The sequence below is a fragment of the Colletotrichum paranaense genome, assembly GCF_030867605.1.
Source record: "Colletotrichum paranaense strain IMI 384185 chromosome Unknown Scaffold_5.1, whole genome shotgun sequence".
NCBI classification, from domain to species: domain Eukaryota; kingdom Fungi; phylum Ascomycota; class Sordariomycetes; order Glomerellales; family Glomerellaceae; genus Colletotrichum; species Colletotrichum paranaense.
The window spans coordinates 2,087,264-2,106,046 of record NW_026848963.1 but is presented as its reverse complement, the minus strand read 5'-3'; the positions used below and the strand labels follow the sequence as shown (position 1 = coordinate 2,106,046).

Here is an 18,783-nt window from a genome sequence, read left to right as displayed (position 1 = left end):
GTGAAAGCTCATGCGAATCAAAGCTCCTACCGTCAGCTTGAACCTCGACACTTTGGAGATCTGCTGGCTGCCTGCGGCTGAGTAGACCATTGGGGGCAGTGCTTATTGCTTAGCGCCACCATCCGGTTTCGCAGGCTCACAGGGCGATGAGACACAACACAAGTACCTGAAAGAAGGGATGATGAGGTGAGGGGCACAAGGAGCTGGTTCGTTGAGAGCTTGGTGTCAGACTGTCAGATGAGGCTCGCGATGACGTCAAAGGATGAAGCTGTCTGTCCACTGGCAATGCGGAGGGAAGCTCAAGCAATGCAGAGATCAGACCCTTTTTCTTCCCGTTTGACGTCTCAAAAGAATGGGCGAGTCTCACGCTGATTAGCTGTGATGAAGCGCTAAGTACTTCGCGGTAGAAGAGGGGCTGCGTACGCCACATTATTCCCGGCTCGCAAGTTGCCTGTGGTTTAACGGTTTCATTGCAGCTCTTGGGAAGTCATGACTACTCACCAAACTACTTACCTTGGGAAATGTACGTTGGTCAAGTTACAAGTAGCTTGGGCATATGAAGACACCATCCCATCCGAGGCCGAAACCGAGAAACAATTTTCCTCAAAGTTTGGCACAGCCACAAACATGCGGCGCATGGCCGCTCCAGCCACTCATCTACGCATTAGCTCTACAGCGCCTCGGTCCGCCACAGTTAAACATCGCATGGCTAAAATGCTTCAAGGCACACTCGGCTTGGCCAGCTGCTCGTGGTAAGAGTGTCAAGGAAGTGGCGTCATGATGTCGATGATGGAACACGATGGTATTGATGATTATTGGTAGCATTAAACACATATCAGAGTTGAAGGTGATGACTTTTCACTATTTATACTATATTTGGTCGAAACAATTAAGGCCACATCAGAAACTCATCAATCCAATCTACTAGGTAGACGAGAATGGAGAGCAAGGACCATTAAGTTGATTCATCATTTTCTGGAAAATTATTCACAAACGAATACAAGATTATCATGGTTATGTCAATCTGTAGTTGATTGTGACCCTTCTTAGATTACATCAACATTGCCCTTCACTTCCCAGCTATTGATGGGATAGAAACGTGACATGAGTTGCTTTCCATCTCTCAAGTAGTCCATGGCCCGGCCGAAATTCCAAAGGTACCTATATTCAGAAGTCCAGAGGAACGGAATCAATGCCCCTCAAGCTCCTTCTCAGTCCAATCCCACAACTCCTTGGCCGCCTTATCGTCGTACAAATTCGCCTCCTTATACTCCTTGAACTTCGGATTGTAAAAGCCGCCACTCTTCACATTGGCACTCGCAGCCGTGCTGGCCCAAAGCTGAGCTCGCGCACCCGCGTGGACGTCTGTCAGGAAGATCGATCCAAGTACGCCAATCACTCCACCGACCCAGGGCCTTCTCTTTCTGAAGTCGTCAAAGAGACCGGTGTTGACGACTCCAGGGTGGACTGCAACGAACTTGATGGAGGGGTAAAGCTGGCTCAGCGTGCGGGTGTGGTAGTAGTCTGCGAGCTTGGACTGCCCATAGCGAGCCAGACTGGAGATGTCGTCGAGTGGGGTCTTGCACTTTGAGAGGAGAATCCCCTCCGAGGGCGCTTGTTTGAACAGCTCTGAGCTCAAGTTGACGACGCGGACGTCGGATCCTGACTGTTCGGCAGTTTTTTTGAGGATCGGAAGCAGCAGTTTAGTGAACAGAGCCGGACCCATGTAATTTGATCCAAACTGAACTTCGTATCCATCTGTTGTCAGGCCTGGTGGTGTAGCCATCAGACCAGCGTTGTTCATCAAGATGTCGAGACGGTCGGCTGAGGTGAGGAAGGCGTCGGTGGACTTCTTGATCGAGGCGAAGGAACCTAAATCTAGCTCGAGGTACTTGATCTTGTTCTTGGCTGCCGGCACGGCTTGCTCCACCTCCTTGATGGCGGCATTACCACGGGCTTCTGTCCTAGCTGTGAGGTAGATTGCTGCGGGGTTATGCTTCGCCAGCTGAATAACGCTTTCTTTGCCGAGACCGCTGCTTCCACCTGTAACGATGATGACCTTGCCGGCCAGGTCCGGTATGTCCTTCTCTGGAGAAAACGTCATGGTAACGTCGTGGCGTGAGCTAAAGTTGCCAATGGGGGCGAGTTTATGGAGTAGTGAATGGAAAAAATGGACGCGTTGTTATATGGCACTGTCTAACTTGGGTATGTTGATTCGATGATGCTTCGAATGGGTATAACGAGGTAAAGGGGTGTCTGAGAAGCCAACGTGATGCTACAAATCTCTAGGTAACAGCGACGGTTAGCAGAGCTAATGGGTCATAATATACTAATTGGTCAACTTTCAGAGCCGCGGCCAATATCAGCTGATTGGTTCACATCCCGCCTTGTCTCGGAGACTTTGTCTTTGCTGCATCGTTCATGGCTGCGGCCTTGCGGGTTTCGAAGAGCTTGGAAAGCCGGCGCCGAGTTGAAAACTCGCTGACCAATCCGATCAGCAGTCCATAGATTAAGACAATCGACCAAGATTTGTTATTTCAAAATGCGTGAAAAGTATTTGCGAAATTGCGACTTATCTTGGTTTGGCATGCGCCCCGTAGCCGGCGATACACGAATGCGGAAGCGGAACTTGCATTGGTCCGATTCTATCAGCCCAACGCAACGCGTTCACTAATCATTTTCAGCTGACGTTGACTGCAGCTGAGTCGGAGGTATTAGTCGTAGGGCCCGAGTTGGTCGCGCGTATTACAGCAGGACAAAGCTCTGTTGAAGCCAATTGATATCTGCGCGCCCATTGGCCAAAAAAAATCCAATGGTTGTCCCCTAAACCCTCAGAGCATGGTTTCTTTGAGTTGTGAATTTAGCGACACATGTTCCGATACGCAATTCTATTGGGATTTTGCATAGTCACGATAATCCCAACCTAGAAATACTCATGGGCTGACGTTCGGTATCCAACGTATCAAATCACGACAGATAAAATCATGGAGGCTTGGTATTAAGGTTATCTTGTTCAAACCTAGCACGGGATGATGTTGAGAATGAGATGGTGACAAAATTTTACGGACTACTTCAAGGTGATGGGAATGAAGACGAAGCAGCGGCTTACTTTGATATGCTACGTACCAATACTCCAATCTTTCAAAGTTTAACTTAGGTAATGAAGAAATTGAGATATCAACAACACTGAGGTACGCAAAGTCCCAAACGTTTTTCAAAACACAGGCCGTTCAAACTGATTTCCCCCCTTAGGTGTAAAGACGGGCAATCGTCTCAGGCAAGTTCAGCTCCAAGTCCACGGCTGAGACATTGCGAGAAAGCAATGCCGACCTCTTCGCGATATCCTGCGCCTCCGGATCAAATTGTTGCTGGAAGAAGTCCTTGGTATCCTCAATGACCTGCTCAAGCGACGGCGCCGAAGCTCTGTTAATCGTCTTCTTGCCGCCGCTGAGAGCTGACAGAGGGAACCAGCTGAAGCGCTGGGCGAGCTTGTCGATGTAGCCGTACATTTCATCGGAGGTGTCGAATGCCTTGTTGATCCATCCGATGTTCGCGGCGTCCTCTGCAGTGATGTCGTTGGAGCTCAGGACATACTCCATGGCGCGGCCTCTGCCGATGAGACCCGGGAGGAATTGGCTGCCGCCACCGCCGGGGAACAAGCCGCTTCCGACTTCGGGTTGGCCGAAGAGGCTCTCGCCCTTTGTGGCGAAGCGCATGTCGAGAGAAACGAGGAACTCGTTGCCGGCACCGCGGGCGCGGCCTTCAACAGCCCCGATGGTGACTTGGTGCAACTGGGAGACGTTGTAGATGAGAGTACCAAATTCTTTGCCAAATGCAGCTTCAAGATGTCAGTGATTGTGCCAGAAAGCTAATAGAGGGTTCAGTCTTGTTTCTCAGGCGCACTTACGATCTGCCAACTCAGGCAGGGAGAGATCTAGATGCGCCATGAAAAACCTAGGAACATCGCTGTTGAAGATAACGACCTTGGTTTCGTTATTGATCTGGAGGCGAGACACCAAATCGGTCAAATCGTGTTGGGTATCCAGGTTCCACAAGTTGATAGGGGACGAAGGATTGTGAAAGGTCACCGTCAAGACGCTGCCATTTTGAGCTGTCTTTAATCCGGTGTAGTCGGGAAGGTCTATGCAGTATGCGGGCCGTACTAAAGTAGCAGCCAAAGCCAGGCCAGAGAAGATAAAAGAATGCATTATGAGTTTTGAGAGACTAGCAGAGAGCTTGAGACGAGGATTCGAGGAACTGATCGACTGATGAGAGACTTGGGATGAACTAGTCTTTATTAGCAGCCTGTTGCTTTAAATACAGGCTGGATTTCCTCACAGCAAGGATACCCGTTATTACTTGCTTATAAACCAAGTCATTTAGAGCGTCGTGCGAGTTATATGGAGAGATTAGTGATTATTTGCCGAACCCCTTTCTCCGAGAATCTGAAAGAAGCAATCCAAAGACCAGCTAGTCATTCACTCAGTGCGCTTACAAATAGCTCTCAAAGATATTTTCCCTTCAGCATCCTGCCTCAAGACTTGAGAATCTGCTTGGAGCGAATCGGTGATACCTGGAGACAACCCAAATGCATAGTAGCCTATAACACAATTTGGAAAGATTTGCTCTAGTATCTCGTGTTATTTGGAAGCGTTGAGATCTAAGCACCTGTAAATAATATGGATATTGAAGGTGGTGTGGTCCACTAGACCGACCACTTCTCCATTTACCTAAGGTAGTACATCTTCTAGCGAAATCTTGGGCTTCTATCCATTCTTCACATTCCATACCACTCACGTAGCAGGACCATCAACTCTTGACTATCACACCCACCCCACGGTTGGTCTGCTGATGTGTGTACCGAGAGCACGCCTGCGGCTTTCCACGCCATGTACGGTTTAGGAGTTCAGCCGCAAGGGCTGCAGCATCCTTGCCGCCACGGCATTGAACAAAAGTGACAACAAGAACGCCACATACCATTCGAGAGGTCAGCCGCAAGGGAAGCGCTCCCTTGCTGCCATGGCGTTCAAGACAACGCCACATAGCCCCCGCTCTTATTTGGCTGAAAGCATGCGTTGTACGGTTATAACATTCTGATGTTGACCTCTGAAGCTGCCAATCTTAGTATTGAACGTTGGTACAAACATAGCGACGCTCTTTCAATGTACAGTTAAATCTGATCTTATCGTGTCCCAACACCTACACCGACTTCCTCTGAATTGCTTCTGCCGTTGCATTTGTCTGGTCGTCAACTAGACCCACCAAAAACCGATGGAGAACATTCCGGAGATTGTCGAAGCCATCCGCCAGCCTGCGGAGGTGCTCTCCCAACATCCAGATGATCTTGGTGTGAAGCAAGCACTTGCAAAAGCCATCAATGCTGCAACGAGAGCTTTGGAACAGCTCACTAGTGTTTCCACGGGATCGCTTCAAGACATCAATCTAATTATCGAGTGGAACGAACAGGTTTTATCGGTCGTGCCTGAAAAGCATGCGTCCCGTGCGACCTTGTTGGGCGACCTCTCCCACGCATATTATCAACGATTCTCCATGACGGGATCCGACGGAAACGTAAACGACCTGAACAGGGCTGTGCAACTTGCCGAAGAAGATGTTCCAGCTACGCGCCCAGAAACGGAGCAGCGGATGTTAGCTTTAGCCAACCTCAACCAAATGTTACAAAACCGGTACGACTACACGAGAGATAAGCAAGACATAAATCGGGCCATCAGTGTGGGTGAAGATGCGGCGGAGAGGATACCCAAGGACTCGCGTTACACTGCCCTGATTTTGCGCCGGCTTGCTATCTCGCGTGGTAAGCTGTTCGAGCTCACACATAACCTAGATGACGCCGAGCGAGCTCTTAACACGGCTGAGGCCGCTGTAAAGACAGCAAAATCACAGGGGGACGTGCCTGGTGTGGCAATCGGTTCCAACACTCTAGCACGAATTCTGGGGAGGCGGTTCGAGCAAACAGCGAACATTGAAGATCTGGATCGTGCAGTCGATGTTCTCACTGCCACTGTGCCACTGATTCCAAAGAATCAGATAGACTATGTGGTTGGTACAAGCTACCTGGCAACCTTGCTGGGTATCCGTTACGAGCAACAAGGGGATGTTGACGATCTCAGTGCAAGCATTTCATACACGAAGAGTGTGCTGCAGTTGATAAGCAATGATGATACTGAGAGACCTGTCCAGTTGTTTAACTTGGCGAACAGGCTTGTTGAGCGAGCGCAATATACCGGTGTCCTCAGCGATCTCGACGATGCCGTTGACTACGGGCGACAAGCTCTGCGCCTGGTGCGTGCAAATCATCCCAAACGGACCAATTGGCTCAGGGGACTCAGCCAGTTCCTGGGTATACGATTCAGCATGGGTTCAAAGCATCCACAAGACATTCAACAGGCAATCGACCTCAGTAGAGAAGCGGCTCAGGTGGTTGACGGCGATGACACGGGGATGCGCGCGGCAGTGCCGAACGTTCTTTCAAATCTGCTGAAGGAAAAGTACGATCACTATGGCGACGCTGCCGACTTGGACGAGGCCATTGATGTCATTAGAGAAGTTATTCATGGTGGTCTACCAGAAAATCTTCCTGAGAGAGTGTACCTGGAATTCGGCTTGGGGGACGTGTTGCATGCTCGATTTGACCATACTGGCGACGTCACGGATCTGGAGAAATCTAGAGAGGCCTTTCAGCGAGCATGGGACTCTCGAGCTGCACCGCTCACGATTCGAATTGATGCTGCGGTTCGGGCTGCTGATGTTGCCAAGGAGCAGCTGGAGAGTCACTATTCCTCGGATCCATCGTTGCTACTCCAATACTGGACGGAAGTCTCATCGGACCTCGACCGTGCTCTCAGTCTTCTCCATGCTTTGAGCCCCCGACATATGCAGAATGTCAACAAGCAACAAATGCTGAAGCGATTCGCTGGTCTTGGCGCCAACGCTGCCGCCGCCGCTTTGAATGCAGGGAAGGAGGCCTCGTATGCTCTGCAGCAGCTGGAGCTCGGGAGAGGCGTGATATCTGGTCTTGTTCTTGATCTCCGAACTGATCTGTCATTTCTTCGAGAGGAACACTCAGAATGGGCAGATGATCTTTCCCGTCTTTGCAGCATGTTAGATTCCGGTCATTCCGCACTATTAACGACTGGCTCGTTGGAGTCGGGTTCACAAGCTCGCCGCCGAGCAGAGATGGACCTTGAAAATCTTCTAACCAAGATCCGCAGCGAGAAAGGTTTTGAGAGATTCTTGATGCCGCCTACCGTTGAGCAGCTCATGGAAGCCGCAGACCTGGATACTGCTGTTGTAGTAAATGTCTCTTCGTTCCGGTGCGATGCTTTTATCGTTGAAAAGCAACGCATCAAGCTGATGAAGCTTCCCCTTTTGAGCCTCGACGATATGCAGGCGTACGCCAAGGGACTGAAGGACCGTCCCGATTCGCTATCTTCGGTATTAGAGTGGCTATGGTCCTCGGCAGTGCATCCAGTTCTCAATGCACTTGGTTTCGACCGCCCTCTCCCTCTGGACGAAGATTCATGGCCGCACATTTGGTGGATACCGGTCGGCCCCCTCAACAGTTTACCACTGCATGCCGCTGGATACCACAACAAGCACTCTGGAGAAACAGCTCTCGATTGTGTCATGTCATCATACAGCTCATCGCTAAAGTCTCTGCTTGCCGGCCGTCGCCAGAAGATTTCGCAGAATGATTCCGGCCCAATCAACGCGCTGTTGGTTTCAATGAAGAACACACCACACAGATCACCACTGCGGTACGCAGAGCTCGAAGTCGCCATGCTGGAGAAACTCTGTCCAGATTTGAATGCGACGCCCATTCGTCCCGTCCAAGACAAAGTAAATGTCTTGGAACAGCTCGGCACATGCGATATCTTTCACTTTGCGGGTCACGGCACGTCGAACTCATCGGATCCCTCCCAGAGTGCCCTCCTACTCCGCGACTGGGAGAAGAGCCCGCTGACGGTGGAAGACCTCCGCAACGAGAAGCTGCAAGAGAAGCCACCATTTTTTGCCTATCTCTCTGCTTGTTCCACAGGGGCCAATGAGGTGCTTGGGTTGGTTGATGAAGGGATCCATCTCGGCTACGCATGCCAGCTTGCGGGCTTCCGTCATGTTGTAGGCACCCTATGGACCGTGTCTGATCCCTTTTGCGTCAACGTAGCTCGGAAGTTTTATGAGACGATCAGAAATGAGGGGAAGACAGATGCAGCGGTCCATCGAGGACTTCACTTAGCATTGAGGGAGCTACGAGATGTTCAGGTTGGCGCAACTACCCGCGGCTTTAGCAATGGTGCTATTGATGTTGTAATCCCAGATGATGAGGGAGAAGGGATGCACATACCAGGAAGAGAGAATGTCGATAGTAATGATGACGGCAATGATGGGGACCGCACTGCGCAGAGTTCTGGGTCTAGAAAAGGAGACGGAGTAGATGATGAGGAACCGTCCATGAATTCGCTTTGGGTTCCATTTGTTCACTTTGGTGTCTGAACAAACCCCTTTGTCCAATGAACCGTACTCAAAACCTCATAACCTATGGGTATTATTTCTCTTCATCAGAATCCTGAGGCGCAATATGGCCTCCCTCCCCAGCTCTGCGAATGCGATGCCAATCATCTCCAAATTGCTCAACCGAAACCGTGTAGGTGCCATTTTCGTCATCATCGACAATAAAAGCCTCGTCACCGCCACGCCAATTCTTCTCTGACTCTTCCCGCAGAGACCCAAAGAACCCAGTCTTGATCTTGACGCCAGCAAAAAAGACAACGCGTTTTTGGTCCTTCCAAGTTGACCAGCCGCTGCTCGATGCGCCCCTAACCCACGACACCTTGGGACCGACCTTGGCAACGTCAGCAGCGCCGACATCACACCCAACCGTGGCGCTGCCCTTGGAGCTATCCCATGTGGTAATCCCAACATCAGCCGACGAGTAAGTCCAGGTCACGGCACAGAGACCATGTTTCTTCGCATCAGGATACTTGGCAAACAGCACCTTGGCATGGATCTGAAGCCACGCAAGAAACGGATCGCGAAAGTCAAACCCTTCGGACATGATCTCGTCCCCGCAGAGCAACACAGCCCCAAAGCTGCCCGCGGTGCTGTACTTGAAAACACCAGCAACCTCGACTGGAAGACCCACGGCCGCCCCGCCCACGCCGGCTTCTAGCTCCACGCTTGTCTCGGTGACTTTGTCTGCCTTCAGCGGCCCGTACCGGCGCGGGTCGGGCGGGCTGCGCTGCAGGTATCCCAGTGGGGCGAGCCCGGCGGCCTTAACGGCCTCGGCGTCGGCCAGGTCGAGGATGGGGTGCCACCGCTGGTACTCGTCATCGAGGTAGCCCAGCATACCCGGTCGCAAGCGGGAGAAGGGGGCTGGCTCGTAGAGCGCGTAGCCGAAGCGGTGACGGCGCATGGCACTGCGGTAGCTTTGGGCTAGGCTTGGGTTACCCATTTTTGGTTGTAAGTGTTGATCTGTATGGCCTTTTGTTGGATTTGGTCTTCTTTGAGGGGTTTCAACGTTCGATGTGGACTACCGAGGTGGTTTCGGCGTGGTAAGGAAAGGATTATGACGTGGAGACCATGATGCGATGTTGATCTCAGTCTTGCTACGCGAATGAGCAGGCAAGTAATAGTTAAGTTTTCAGCTGAGAGAGGCGGCCTCACATGCTTTGCTAGCTGGTGGCAAGATAGGTACCCAACCAGGTCTCTCTGTTGGGCATTGTCTCACTGTAGCATCCGAAAGCTCCACAATCTGCCAAACCCACGAGATATGATATGAGAGGAAGCGAGCAAAGCAAGCCAAGGAAAACACGGTGCAGCAGATTCCTGTATCGGATTGACACAGATATGATGATTGTCGGCTAGAGCGACAGTCTGGTGTGAGACTGCATGTGGTGCTTTACTTTCACGAGGCATGTCTGAACGTAAAGGCGAGGCTCTTGAGAGTGGTTTAGGATGTATTTCTCATGAGTTACCGATGCAGTAATTGAGGTTCAGCGACGTCATCCTTTGAGCAATGTGAGTGTAATACTCCTATATTCTCTAGCCTTGACCGTGATACCCTCAGGCAATTCGAAGTTGTCGTTAGTTTACCAAGGCTGACGAGAAGCTGAAGTCTACAGTTTCGAAATTGCCACTCTAGATAAGCCGAAAGGCATACCCCTATCAAGACGTAAAGGCTCCTAGTCACTGTCACAACTTCCCCATGGCCAACGACTCTTACAACTGCAGGGCCGCTCGATTTGTTACAATTGACGACGGAAGCATGGATCGACAACTCCCCTAATATGAATGACCACTTAAGATCTACGTATCTACGACTAGATAACGAGCCCACACACCACGAATGATACAGGTACCACTGGAATCGCGGATATATCGTTCCTTTGTCCTGGTTTCCAAGGAGGCCACAAACCGATCATGTGGTGGTGAGAATCACCTTAGCGTTGATGGTCATTGTCAGCAGCAGGATCCATGTTGACATCATCCCAGTCAGCGAAGACGGCGTCGCCAATGCTAATAGTTCCCGTAGCAATGGACTGACCCTTCCCACTCTTCGCCTCCTCGTACGTCTTGTACGCAGACGCCTTGTGGTCGAACCCCTTCTTCAGGGAGAAGCCTGGGGCTTCAAGATTCAGGACATGCTTCTGTTTGTCTGACTCCTGTACTGTTGTCGGCCTGTGTGGTTTGAAGTAGGGTCTATTGTTAGTCATGTTCTCATAAAAGGATGCTGCATTAAGGGGAAAGAGGCACTTACAAAGGCTGCAAGCTGGCTTCAAACACATCATCCAGCACGACGACCACACCCTCCTTGAGCTGCTCGTCAGTCAGATGCTCAGTCAGATTTGTCTTGACCAGGTCAGCGCTGATTTGCGCGTTCGGTGCCGTCTTAAGAATATGGTCCAAGTGGACCTCACTCTTGCTGCCGTAGAGGTAGAAGGGCATCTTGGCTGGGTACTCGTCATCTAGCGCAGCGAACGCCATTGACTCATCAACCACCACCCGCGCATTGCTCAGCGCGAAGCCCTCCTCCAACGGTGGCGTATCACCCGCGGGGATTCCCTTGTCCAGTCTAAACTTGAGCTTGGATGCGGTATCGGGATTGAGCAGACCATCGAGTAGGTTCTCCAGCATCTCTTTCTCCATGTTGGCGATGGTGTAAAACTGGCCAGGGTTCTTGCTGCGCTCCTCTTCGTACCGCGCCTGCACGTTCGCGGGGAGGTCAGCCGTAATAATGAGCTGCTTGCGATGATTGGCCATGTTGAACATGGCGATGTGGGTGTAGTAGAGCTTCTCTAACCCCTGCACGACGAAACCGTGGAAGTCGGGAGTCCGCTTATTGCGGATGATGACGCGATTCACGCCGCGCTCAGCAATCTTGCGGAACTCCTCGACCATACGGCTCATGAAGTCGGGGCTTGTGGGCCATGGGCTCATGGTCACGTTGACCAGGAAGCGTAAGCTACCTCGCGAGGGCTTGACGTTCCCTTCTTTGTCGGTTGTTTTGAGACCCAGACGAAGTTTGAAGGTCTCTAGGCACTTGCCGTACGCCTTCTCGCCAAACTCGGAGGATGTGAGGAAGAGCGGTCGTTCTTTGACCACGTCCTTCTCAGATGACACGGAGAGCTTAGAGAAGATCCATTGGTTGAGGTAGTTGGCTTCGCCCTAGTTGACCACAGTCCATCAGCGTCTAGACGCAACATGGTAGGGTGAACCCCTATCTGAGTGGGGGCAAGTTGACTCACCACATCCTGATTCACCTCATTGTCAATCGTGAAGTTGGTCGCAAAGGCATTGATCATGAGATCGCCTCCCAGCTCACACAGCAGATCCCAGGCCTTTTTGTCCTCAAAAAGTGTCTTGTTATCACGGCCGAGGATATTCTTTCGGATGTAGTCTTTCTGGACCTCAACACCGATGCCTGGTGTTCTCTCCGAAGGAAGACGAATGAGAGGCACAACGATAAGTGAGTCAGCGGGCCGATCCTGAGGCTTCGGCGTCATTGTGACCCAGTGGCAATAGAGCTGTTGGAGAAAACTGACGTTAGCCCACAGAAGGATACCTAGAAGCAGGGAATTGAGGGTTGAACCGACCTTTGTGCACGAGAAAATGGCCTCGCCGAGCAGTCTGCCATAGCCTTCCTGATCAAGTCCCAGCGACTGGTGGGTAAGCCAGGTAGCGACAGCTGATGCGCCAGGCTTACTTCCCTCAACACCGTAGACGCCCATACTGCCCTTGTCGTCGTCGGAGTGGAACACAATGGGACTCGTCCAAGTCAGGAGATATCGCATCCGCCCATCTCGGTAGCAGAGTCCGCCAGCAGGATAGTTGATGTATCCCGATCTGCGATAGTGGATATCAGAAAAGGCAAGGAAACATACAAGGCACACCCAGTAGGGAGAAGACTCACTTGTGCGGATCGATCGTTATGCTATCCGCGTGCTTTAAAGCCTCCAGCTGTGTCTTGGTGTATGGATTCAGGGGCATCGCCGGCACGTACGGGATGTCGCCCGGACCGCGGCCGTCACGTTCCCACAGCAGTGAGGCAAAATAGCCACCCCATGCGGCATCACAGTGGACGGCGAATGACACACCTTCTTTCTTTTGGTACTCGTCACGGATCTTGATGATCTCAGCGAGTGGGTCGCACGCGCCGTGCTCTGTGGATCCCATGATGGCGACGACGCCGAAGATGGGAGTGTTATTACTGATGCACTCGTCGAGTTTGGCCCTAAGGTCTTTCGGGTTCATCCGAGCCTCGTTATCGACGTTAATGTCGACGAAGTTTTCGGATCCAATGCCCGAGATGGCTGTTTGGGAGCCTGTCAGCGACATGGATGCCTCATCTACGTTGATAAATGATAGAGTAACCCACCTCCGCCCTTGGGCCAGGAGTAATGCTTTGTCGCACAAATCATGTACTTTCCTGGGTTAATTTCCAACTTGCGCTCCAACTCATCCTTGCCCGTCGTCTGGACCAGGTACGGCCTCAGTGCGTCCTGAAGGAAGTCCGGGCTGATGGAGTACTTCTTACCCAGTAATGTGGGGATTGAGAGCACCGTGGATGGCGTTAGGTTTAAGAGCTCCTTGTTACTGAGTTCCATGAACTTCTTCGAGCCGGCGTTGCAAGTTTCGACCTCGAATGCCGGCTCGACGACGCTGAGGAAGTTGAGGGGACCTTTCTCGATGGCGAGCTTGAGGGAAATTGGGTAGAACTTGAGGTTTCGCGCTACATGGAGGGAAAGAGAGGATGATTAGATCATGTTTCTTGCGTAAAGAGATGCAGGGGACCCATACTTGCCCAAATAGCCTCAAGATTGGCTACAGATCCATCCTAGTAACATAAAGAACGTGTTAGAAATGATGAATGTCCCTTGACATAAACGTGAGGGGCGGGATCTATGAGCGGAGCTACTTACGCAGGTGATGTGCCCCCAGGGAGCGGGGTTCTCGTCTTGACGATTATATCCCAGCATCTCAGAAAGTTCCTGGCCGACCTGTCTCTCGACTCCGGTTGTGTATGGGCTTGCCTCGGTTGCGACATTGTTGGGGTTGTAAATCATGGTCGACATGTCTTACAGCCACAAGCGTTAGGAACTGCATTTCAACTGTGTGAACGCTGACTTACACCCAATGATGCTCGCCAGCGTGGTATCCATGTTCATATGAGCATTGTATCGAGGCGACCAGAACGGTACAGAATGCTTCGCCAGCTTGCCCGACAAGTCTGCCGAGTTCTTGCTGAGCCTATGAATGCTTTGCTGGTAAATATCTAATTTCTTCATGTCCTCTGTGATGAAGATATCCTTGTCAATGTCGCCCGCGAGTTCGATCCGGGTCTTTTTCTGTCGCAAGAGGGCCTGACTGAAGAGCTTCTCCAGGACGTCGAGGTTCTCAGCCCGCGGGCCGAGAAACCACGAGCTGACGAGGGCATGTTTGGCCTGGTTCTCGTCGATGTTGCAGGGTTGTGTTCCGTTAGCTGGCATGATGGAGATATCTGATGAAGTTGTTTTGGAGTCAGGTACTCGCAGAAACTAGTTGAAGTTGTGTATATAGGTCAATAATTCGAGTTCCGAGCAGATTTGACTTCGTGCTCGTAGTTGTGCTGAGCGACTAGAGGCTGAGCGAGATATATCAAGTTCGCCTGGGCGACGACATCATAGCATCCTGTATGCATTCGGAAATAGTATCGGAACCATCAAACAGGCGCCAAGCCTGGGAAACTACCAGCAACGTTGAGATTCTGATCGGCGAAGTTGGCGCCTTTTCCCTTCACGGGTGAAACCTATGTTCAACAACAAACAAGCAAACAAACCCCGCAAGCGACAATAGCTCGTCAACCCTCGAAGGTCCCTTCCACCTTGATCACTGCATACATACGGTCCACCTTACACGGCAGATCACCCCGCATTCGATGATCTAAGAGCAGACCATCTCGACATAAGTCCCATCTATCTTGTATGATTTATCTCATTTAAATGACATATCTCTTGCATCTCAGCTCGGTTCTCTTGCAGGACCTAGATCACTCAATGCAGACTATAAGGTGCCGTCACGTTTTGTGGCGAGCTGGTCTCCTGCAGGAGTCTTCAGGGATATTTCTTGCCGCAGGGTTACAAAGAGAACGCGCGTCGAGCGGCTAACTACGTAAGTGCTTAGATATACCTGAGGTACTCGGCTACCTGAATTACTGAAGCATCTATCCGTATTTGATATGCAAGAATCAATAGCGTGTACGCCACCAAAAACCGTCGTTCGAATAAGGCATATGTATCAGATGCCCCGCACCCTCTGATCGTCGGGTGTACAGATAGCTAGTGCCAGCGGCAGCGGCCCGCTCACGCAGCCAAGACTTCGTGACCAGGTCCACAAGCAACAAACATCTCAACAGTCATGCCAGTCCTTATTGTTCGTTGAACCATCCCAAACCAGACGGAATTCCATCTAATGCCTCATGCCTCAGCCCGAGTTCTGTTCCTCCAAGGGTACTGATATCATCTTGACACCTTCTGAGCCAGCCTCGGGGGGCATATCACCAATAGCGTTGCCGAAATAATCGGGCTCATACTAGAAGCAGTCATCGTAACGTGTTCCGAGATCAAGGTTCCACCTCGTTAAAACTAGTCCATTGACATCATCTACTACTTGATCAAAGAAGCTAGGTTGAACTATGCTCACTCTCAGCAACAGCAGCTCAATTATGAATGTAATTTATTCATCGCTACGTTCAACAGACTCATTCCTCCGTGACCACCCGTACATCCAGTTTCTGTACATACCACAGCGGCTCTTCAACTCCATCCCCAGACCTCCCACCATTCCTATCAGCAGGTTCCAATACGCGCGGCCTGTTGCTATCAATTCCAGGTCCTTCCTGCCCAACAAGCTTCAGCGCCGGGAGGACATCTCTACGGAAATTAAGGCGGCCCTCTGTTGTGGTCATTACGACAAATCGGTCGAACGTGTCGGGCTGGACAGCGGCTTCCACCCTCTCCGATGGTGACATCTTGATGAAGAAGAGCGTCCCCTGGCCTCGCGTCGTCATGATCGGCTTCCTCTTCGGCATTGGATACGCCCGTAACACCCGCCACGACGGCTCCAGGTCCAGGATCTCGACGTATACGTTGTCGAGCGAGGTATTTCTCACCTCAATAACTAGAACTTGGCCTGTGACAATGTCGATTGAGTCTATCGGGAACAGTTTGAGGTCCTTGAGGAGGGGAGAGGTTTCACCCAGCTTGAATTGCCGCGGAGGAGGGGGCTTGACGCCCTGATCGAGATAGCCGAGTTTACTAACCGTCAGGTCTTGTTCTTGATGCGCGGCGTTGTCTTCTGCGAGGTTGAAAATGTTGTAGAAGATGCTTAGGTGAACCAAGTGGGAGAGCACATCTTCGGGCTTCCCTTTGTCTTTGACATTGGCTTCAGCTTGGTTTGGGGTGAAAGAGATGATGAAACCGCCATCGTTTTGCACCAGCACTTTGAAGAAGGAATCGCCGTCGTCTTCGAGATCGACAAAGCTGCTCCGGCTGATGCAATCTCGGACTTTCTGGGCCACTGACACAGCACTGTCATCTGCAGCCGATACCAAAACCTTTCTAGGCTGCAGGATGTGATCCTTCAAAATGCTGCGCTGACTAACAGCCTGGCAGCCGAGTTGAACCTCATTCTTCTGTTTGAGGTCAGTACCCTTAGCTTCGGTGTGCGCTGTGCAGGTGAAATACTCCACAGCAGTCACGATGCAGGTAGCCAACGGTGCGGTGTAGTCAGCAAGGCTGTCAAGCTGTCTGTCTTTGGGGTAGATGGCGAAGATGTCATCCACGATGACGCCGTGGGCCACGCCAGCTGTCAGCTTCACCTTGATGTTGCCGCTGAACAATTCCTCAACGTTAGTAATGACCACAGCCGGTTGCACCACACTCTCAATGCCAAAAATATGGCAGTCTCCCTGGCCGCCAAATACCGGTTGCTGCTCTTCCGCCCGTTTCTTTTGCTCGTGGTTCTCTAGTTGCGCTGCAGCGAGGTTGAACACGACATCGCAGCTGAGCTGGGGCAGGCAATCTGCCCCTCCGAGGGCGTTGAAGATACGGTTGAGGCAATCAGTGAACAGCCCCTTCTTCAACGGCAGTTTGAACGACACCTCCTGCGCTTTCTGGTCCGGCTGGCACGCAGCGAAGAAGTTGATCCCCTTGGACGACGTCATCCAGTGCTCTTCCACACTGCCGCCACGACCGGCGTTCTCAACGTCGTTTGAGAGCGGGCGCCAGGCATCTTTCAGATCCTCCACAGACTGAATGGGATTTCGATTAGAATTGAAGAAGCTCCCTTCCGGGATATCTTCAACCCCCCGCACCCCAATGTCTCCGTCGCCCCCCCGTGTGGCTCCACCGGAGTGGCAACAGTCAAGCACGAAGGTAACAGTCGCGCCTTTGTCGGCTATCTGCTTGAGCAGAAAGGCGACCTCGACGTCACGGAGATAATCGAGCAATCGGTCGCTACGGGCGAGTACCAGGCACTCGTCAAGGAGAGCTGTGTCGTGCTTAAGGTCCTTGAAGACGGTGGGCCGCCGAGTGCCGTGGCCCGAATAGTGAATATAAATGAAGTCGCCGGGCTGAGCGTTGTCAGCGAGGGTCTGGAATGCTGAGGTGACGTTGTCGAAGGTTGGGAGCAGGTCATTGGATGGATCCGGCGGGGAGGTAAGCTTGGTAATGTTGGAGATGCCGGCAACGGCATTGAGGAACTTTTCGGTGGTAGCCACATCAGAGAGGGAACCGTGAAGGTCAGGCATCGCATCGCTGTCGTATTTGTCGATGCCTATCAGCAGTGCTGACTTCCGGCCTTGATCCAATCTCTCCGCCATGGCACGGTGTTTGTTCTCCAGTGCTTCTGTCCGAGGACTTGGAGGTACTAGGCGAGAAGTAGACTGGTAGAGATATGAGTTCTTAGGAAGAGACAAAGTCGAGGGGCACGAACAGGTGGACACGCAGATTAAGTACCACGTACTTGAAAGCTTGTGCCATAAAGAGACAGACTAAGTCATTTCATAGCCCTAAGATCTCAAGGTTCATATCAAGATCATGGTGTTATAATACAGCAATATGGGTATGCTGCAATGGTGTGGCTGTGTGTTACCTTTCCCTGCGGGTTTCTTTTTCTTGGCTTTGCTCTTTTAGAGGCACGGAGAGACGGACGAGGGGATGGACGCGCAGGAAGCACACTCATCGGGAGATTCTCGTGCGCCTCTGCCTGGCAACTTGAATTCTTCCAAGGAACCTGTATGTTGAAGGCAAACAAGCAACGTCGTTCGAGAACAACGCTTGGTGATGGTTGATTTGAACGTGCTAATCGAAATTGAGCATCTCAAAGCGAACAGGGATATGATAGGACAGACTCGTCTGACCGACCGCGTAGTGTAACCCGCTAATCATTTCCATATGTTCCATCTCCCGCATGGGAGAACTCCAAATAACGCCCGACAGCTGCAGCGGTACTGGTCGGTCGCAACTTTCCCTTTCAGGCGGAGAGCGCCAAATGCGCATTCCATCAGATTGTTTCAATGCCTCTCTGGCAATGGTAGCGTTGTGGAACGATAGTGAACACCCATCCCGCCGATGAAAGTGAGCAATCCGCCCCCCTTCCCAGCCCGACACTTTGTTGAGGAGTGTGGTTGGTGTACCTCCAACCCGAGCGTGCCGAGATACCTTGCGTAACTGCGGATAGCTGCACTTCAATCACAAGCAATGGACTTTCCGAGATATCGACATATAGGTACCTACCTTAGCCGAAGGAGGGGGTCATTTTGTAAGTACCCAAAGGAATTCCTCACTTCTGACAACTGATCTTCAAGAAAATGCCGGCCTTGAGGAAACATACATCCCCTGTCCTGGTTGCCGCTGATCGCTCTTTCCAACAGCATTAGATATACATGAGTCCACAACGTCGATAATCAAGCCACACCGCTTAATGTGTACGGAAAGCCGATTGTTGTCTTCGGAGGCTGGAGACGGTGACGATTGACGGATACTTCTCAACCTTTTCAGATGAACAGTCGAAAGAGTAGTGGGCCTCAGTCACTTTTGTCCATATTTCATGACACAAAGACTCATGTCGATAGACGACTACCATCAATCAAGGAGTTCCGCATGGAGTGATGAATGGTGAGCACTGGCGTGTGTGGACAGGATCAGATTGTGGACTAAGTCTCTCGATCTCTAGGCTTCTCCAGCGTCTTTGCACAGATTGAGACAAGGATAAACGCTTTCACTG

General features: G+C 51.5%; 6 protein-coding genes across 6 annotated transcripts; 1 reads left to right on the top strand and 5 right to left on the bottom strand.

Moving 5' to 3' along the window:
- Window positions 1-1,189: 1,189 nt before the first annotated feature.
- Window positions 1,190-2,104, bottom strand: CPAR01_07084 (uncharacterized protein; the record flags this gene model as incomplete). The annotated part of the gene is made up of 1 exon (XM_060491355.1): window positions 1,190-2,104. One exon carries the CDS (start codon window positions 2,102-2,104, stop codon window positions 1,190-1,192), a length of 915 nt encoding a protein of 304 aa, XP_060350229.1.
- Window positions 2,105-3,248: 1,144 nt separating this feature from the next.
- On the bottom strand, window positions 3,249-4,208 carry CPAR01_07083 (uncharacterized protein; the record flags this gene model as incomplete). The annotated part of the gene is made up of 2 exons (XM_060491354.1): window positions 3,249-3,838; window positions 3,908-4,208. The coding sequence occupies 2 exons, from the start codon at window positions 4,206-4,208 to the stop codon at window positions 3,249-3,251; spliced, it is 891 nt and encodes a 296-aa protein (XP_060350228.1).
- Window positions 4,209-5,271: 1,063 nt separating this feature from the next.
- On the top strand, window positions 5,272-8,514 carry CPAR01_07082 (uncharacterized protein; the record flags this gene model as incomplete). The annotated part of the gene is made up of 1 exon (XM_060491353.1): window positions 5,272-8,514. The coding sequence occupies one exon, from the start codon at window positions 5,272-5,274 to the stop codon at window positions 8,512-8,514; it is 3,243 nt and encodes a 1,080-aa protein (XP_060350227.1).
- A 52-nt stretch (window positions 8,515-8,566) lies between these two features.
- Window positions 8,567-9,472, bottom strand: CPAR01_07081 (uncharacterized protein; the record flags this gene model as incomplete). The annotated part of the gene is made up of 1 exon (XM_060491352.1): window positions 8,567-9,472. One exon carries the CDS (start codon window positions 9,470-9,472, stop codon window positions 8,567-8,569), a length of 906 nt encoding a protein of 301 aa, XP_060350226.1.
- A 988-nt stretch (window positions 9,473-10,460) lies between these two features.
- On the bottom strand, window positions 10,461-14,006 carry CPAR01_07080 (uncharacterized protein; the record flags this gene model as incomplete). Its single annotated transcript, XM_060491351.1, has 8 exons — window positions 10,461-10,719; window positions 10,778-11,685; window positions 11,766-12,363; window positions 12,431-12,842; window positions 12,896-13,249; window positions 13,318-13,354; window positions 13,440-13,594; window positions 13,649-14,006. The coding sequence occupies 8 exons, from the start codon at window positions 14,004-14,006 to the stop codon at window positions 10,461-10,463; spliced, it is 3,081 nt and encodes a 1,026-aa protein (XP_060350225.1).
- A 1,250-nt stretch (window positions 14,007-15,256) lies between these two features.
- CPAR01_07079 (uncharacterized protein) lies at window positions 15,257-17,377 on the bottom strand (the record flags this gene model as incomplete). Its single annotated transcript, XM_060491350.1, has 1 exon — window positions 15,257-17,377. The coding sequence occupies one exon, from the start codon at window positions 17,375-17,377 to the stop codon at window positions 15,257-15,259; it is 2,121 nt and encodes a 706-aa protein (XP_060350224.1).
- Window positions 17,378-18,783: the final 1,406 nt, after the last annotated feature.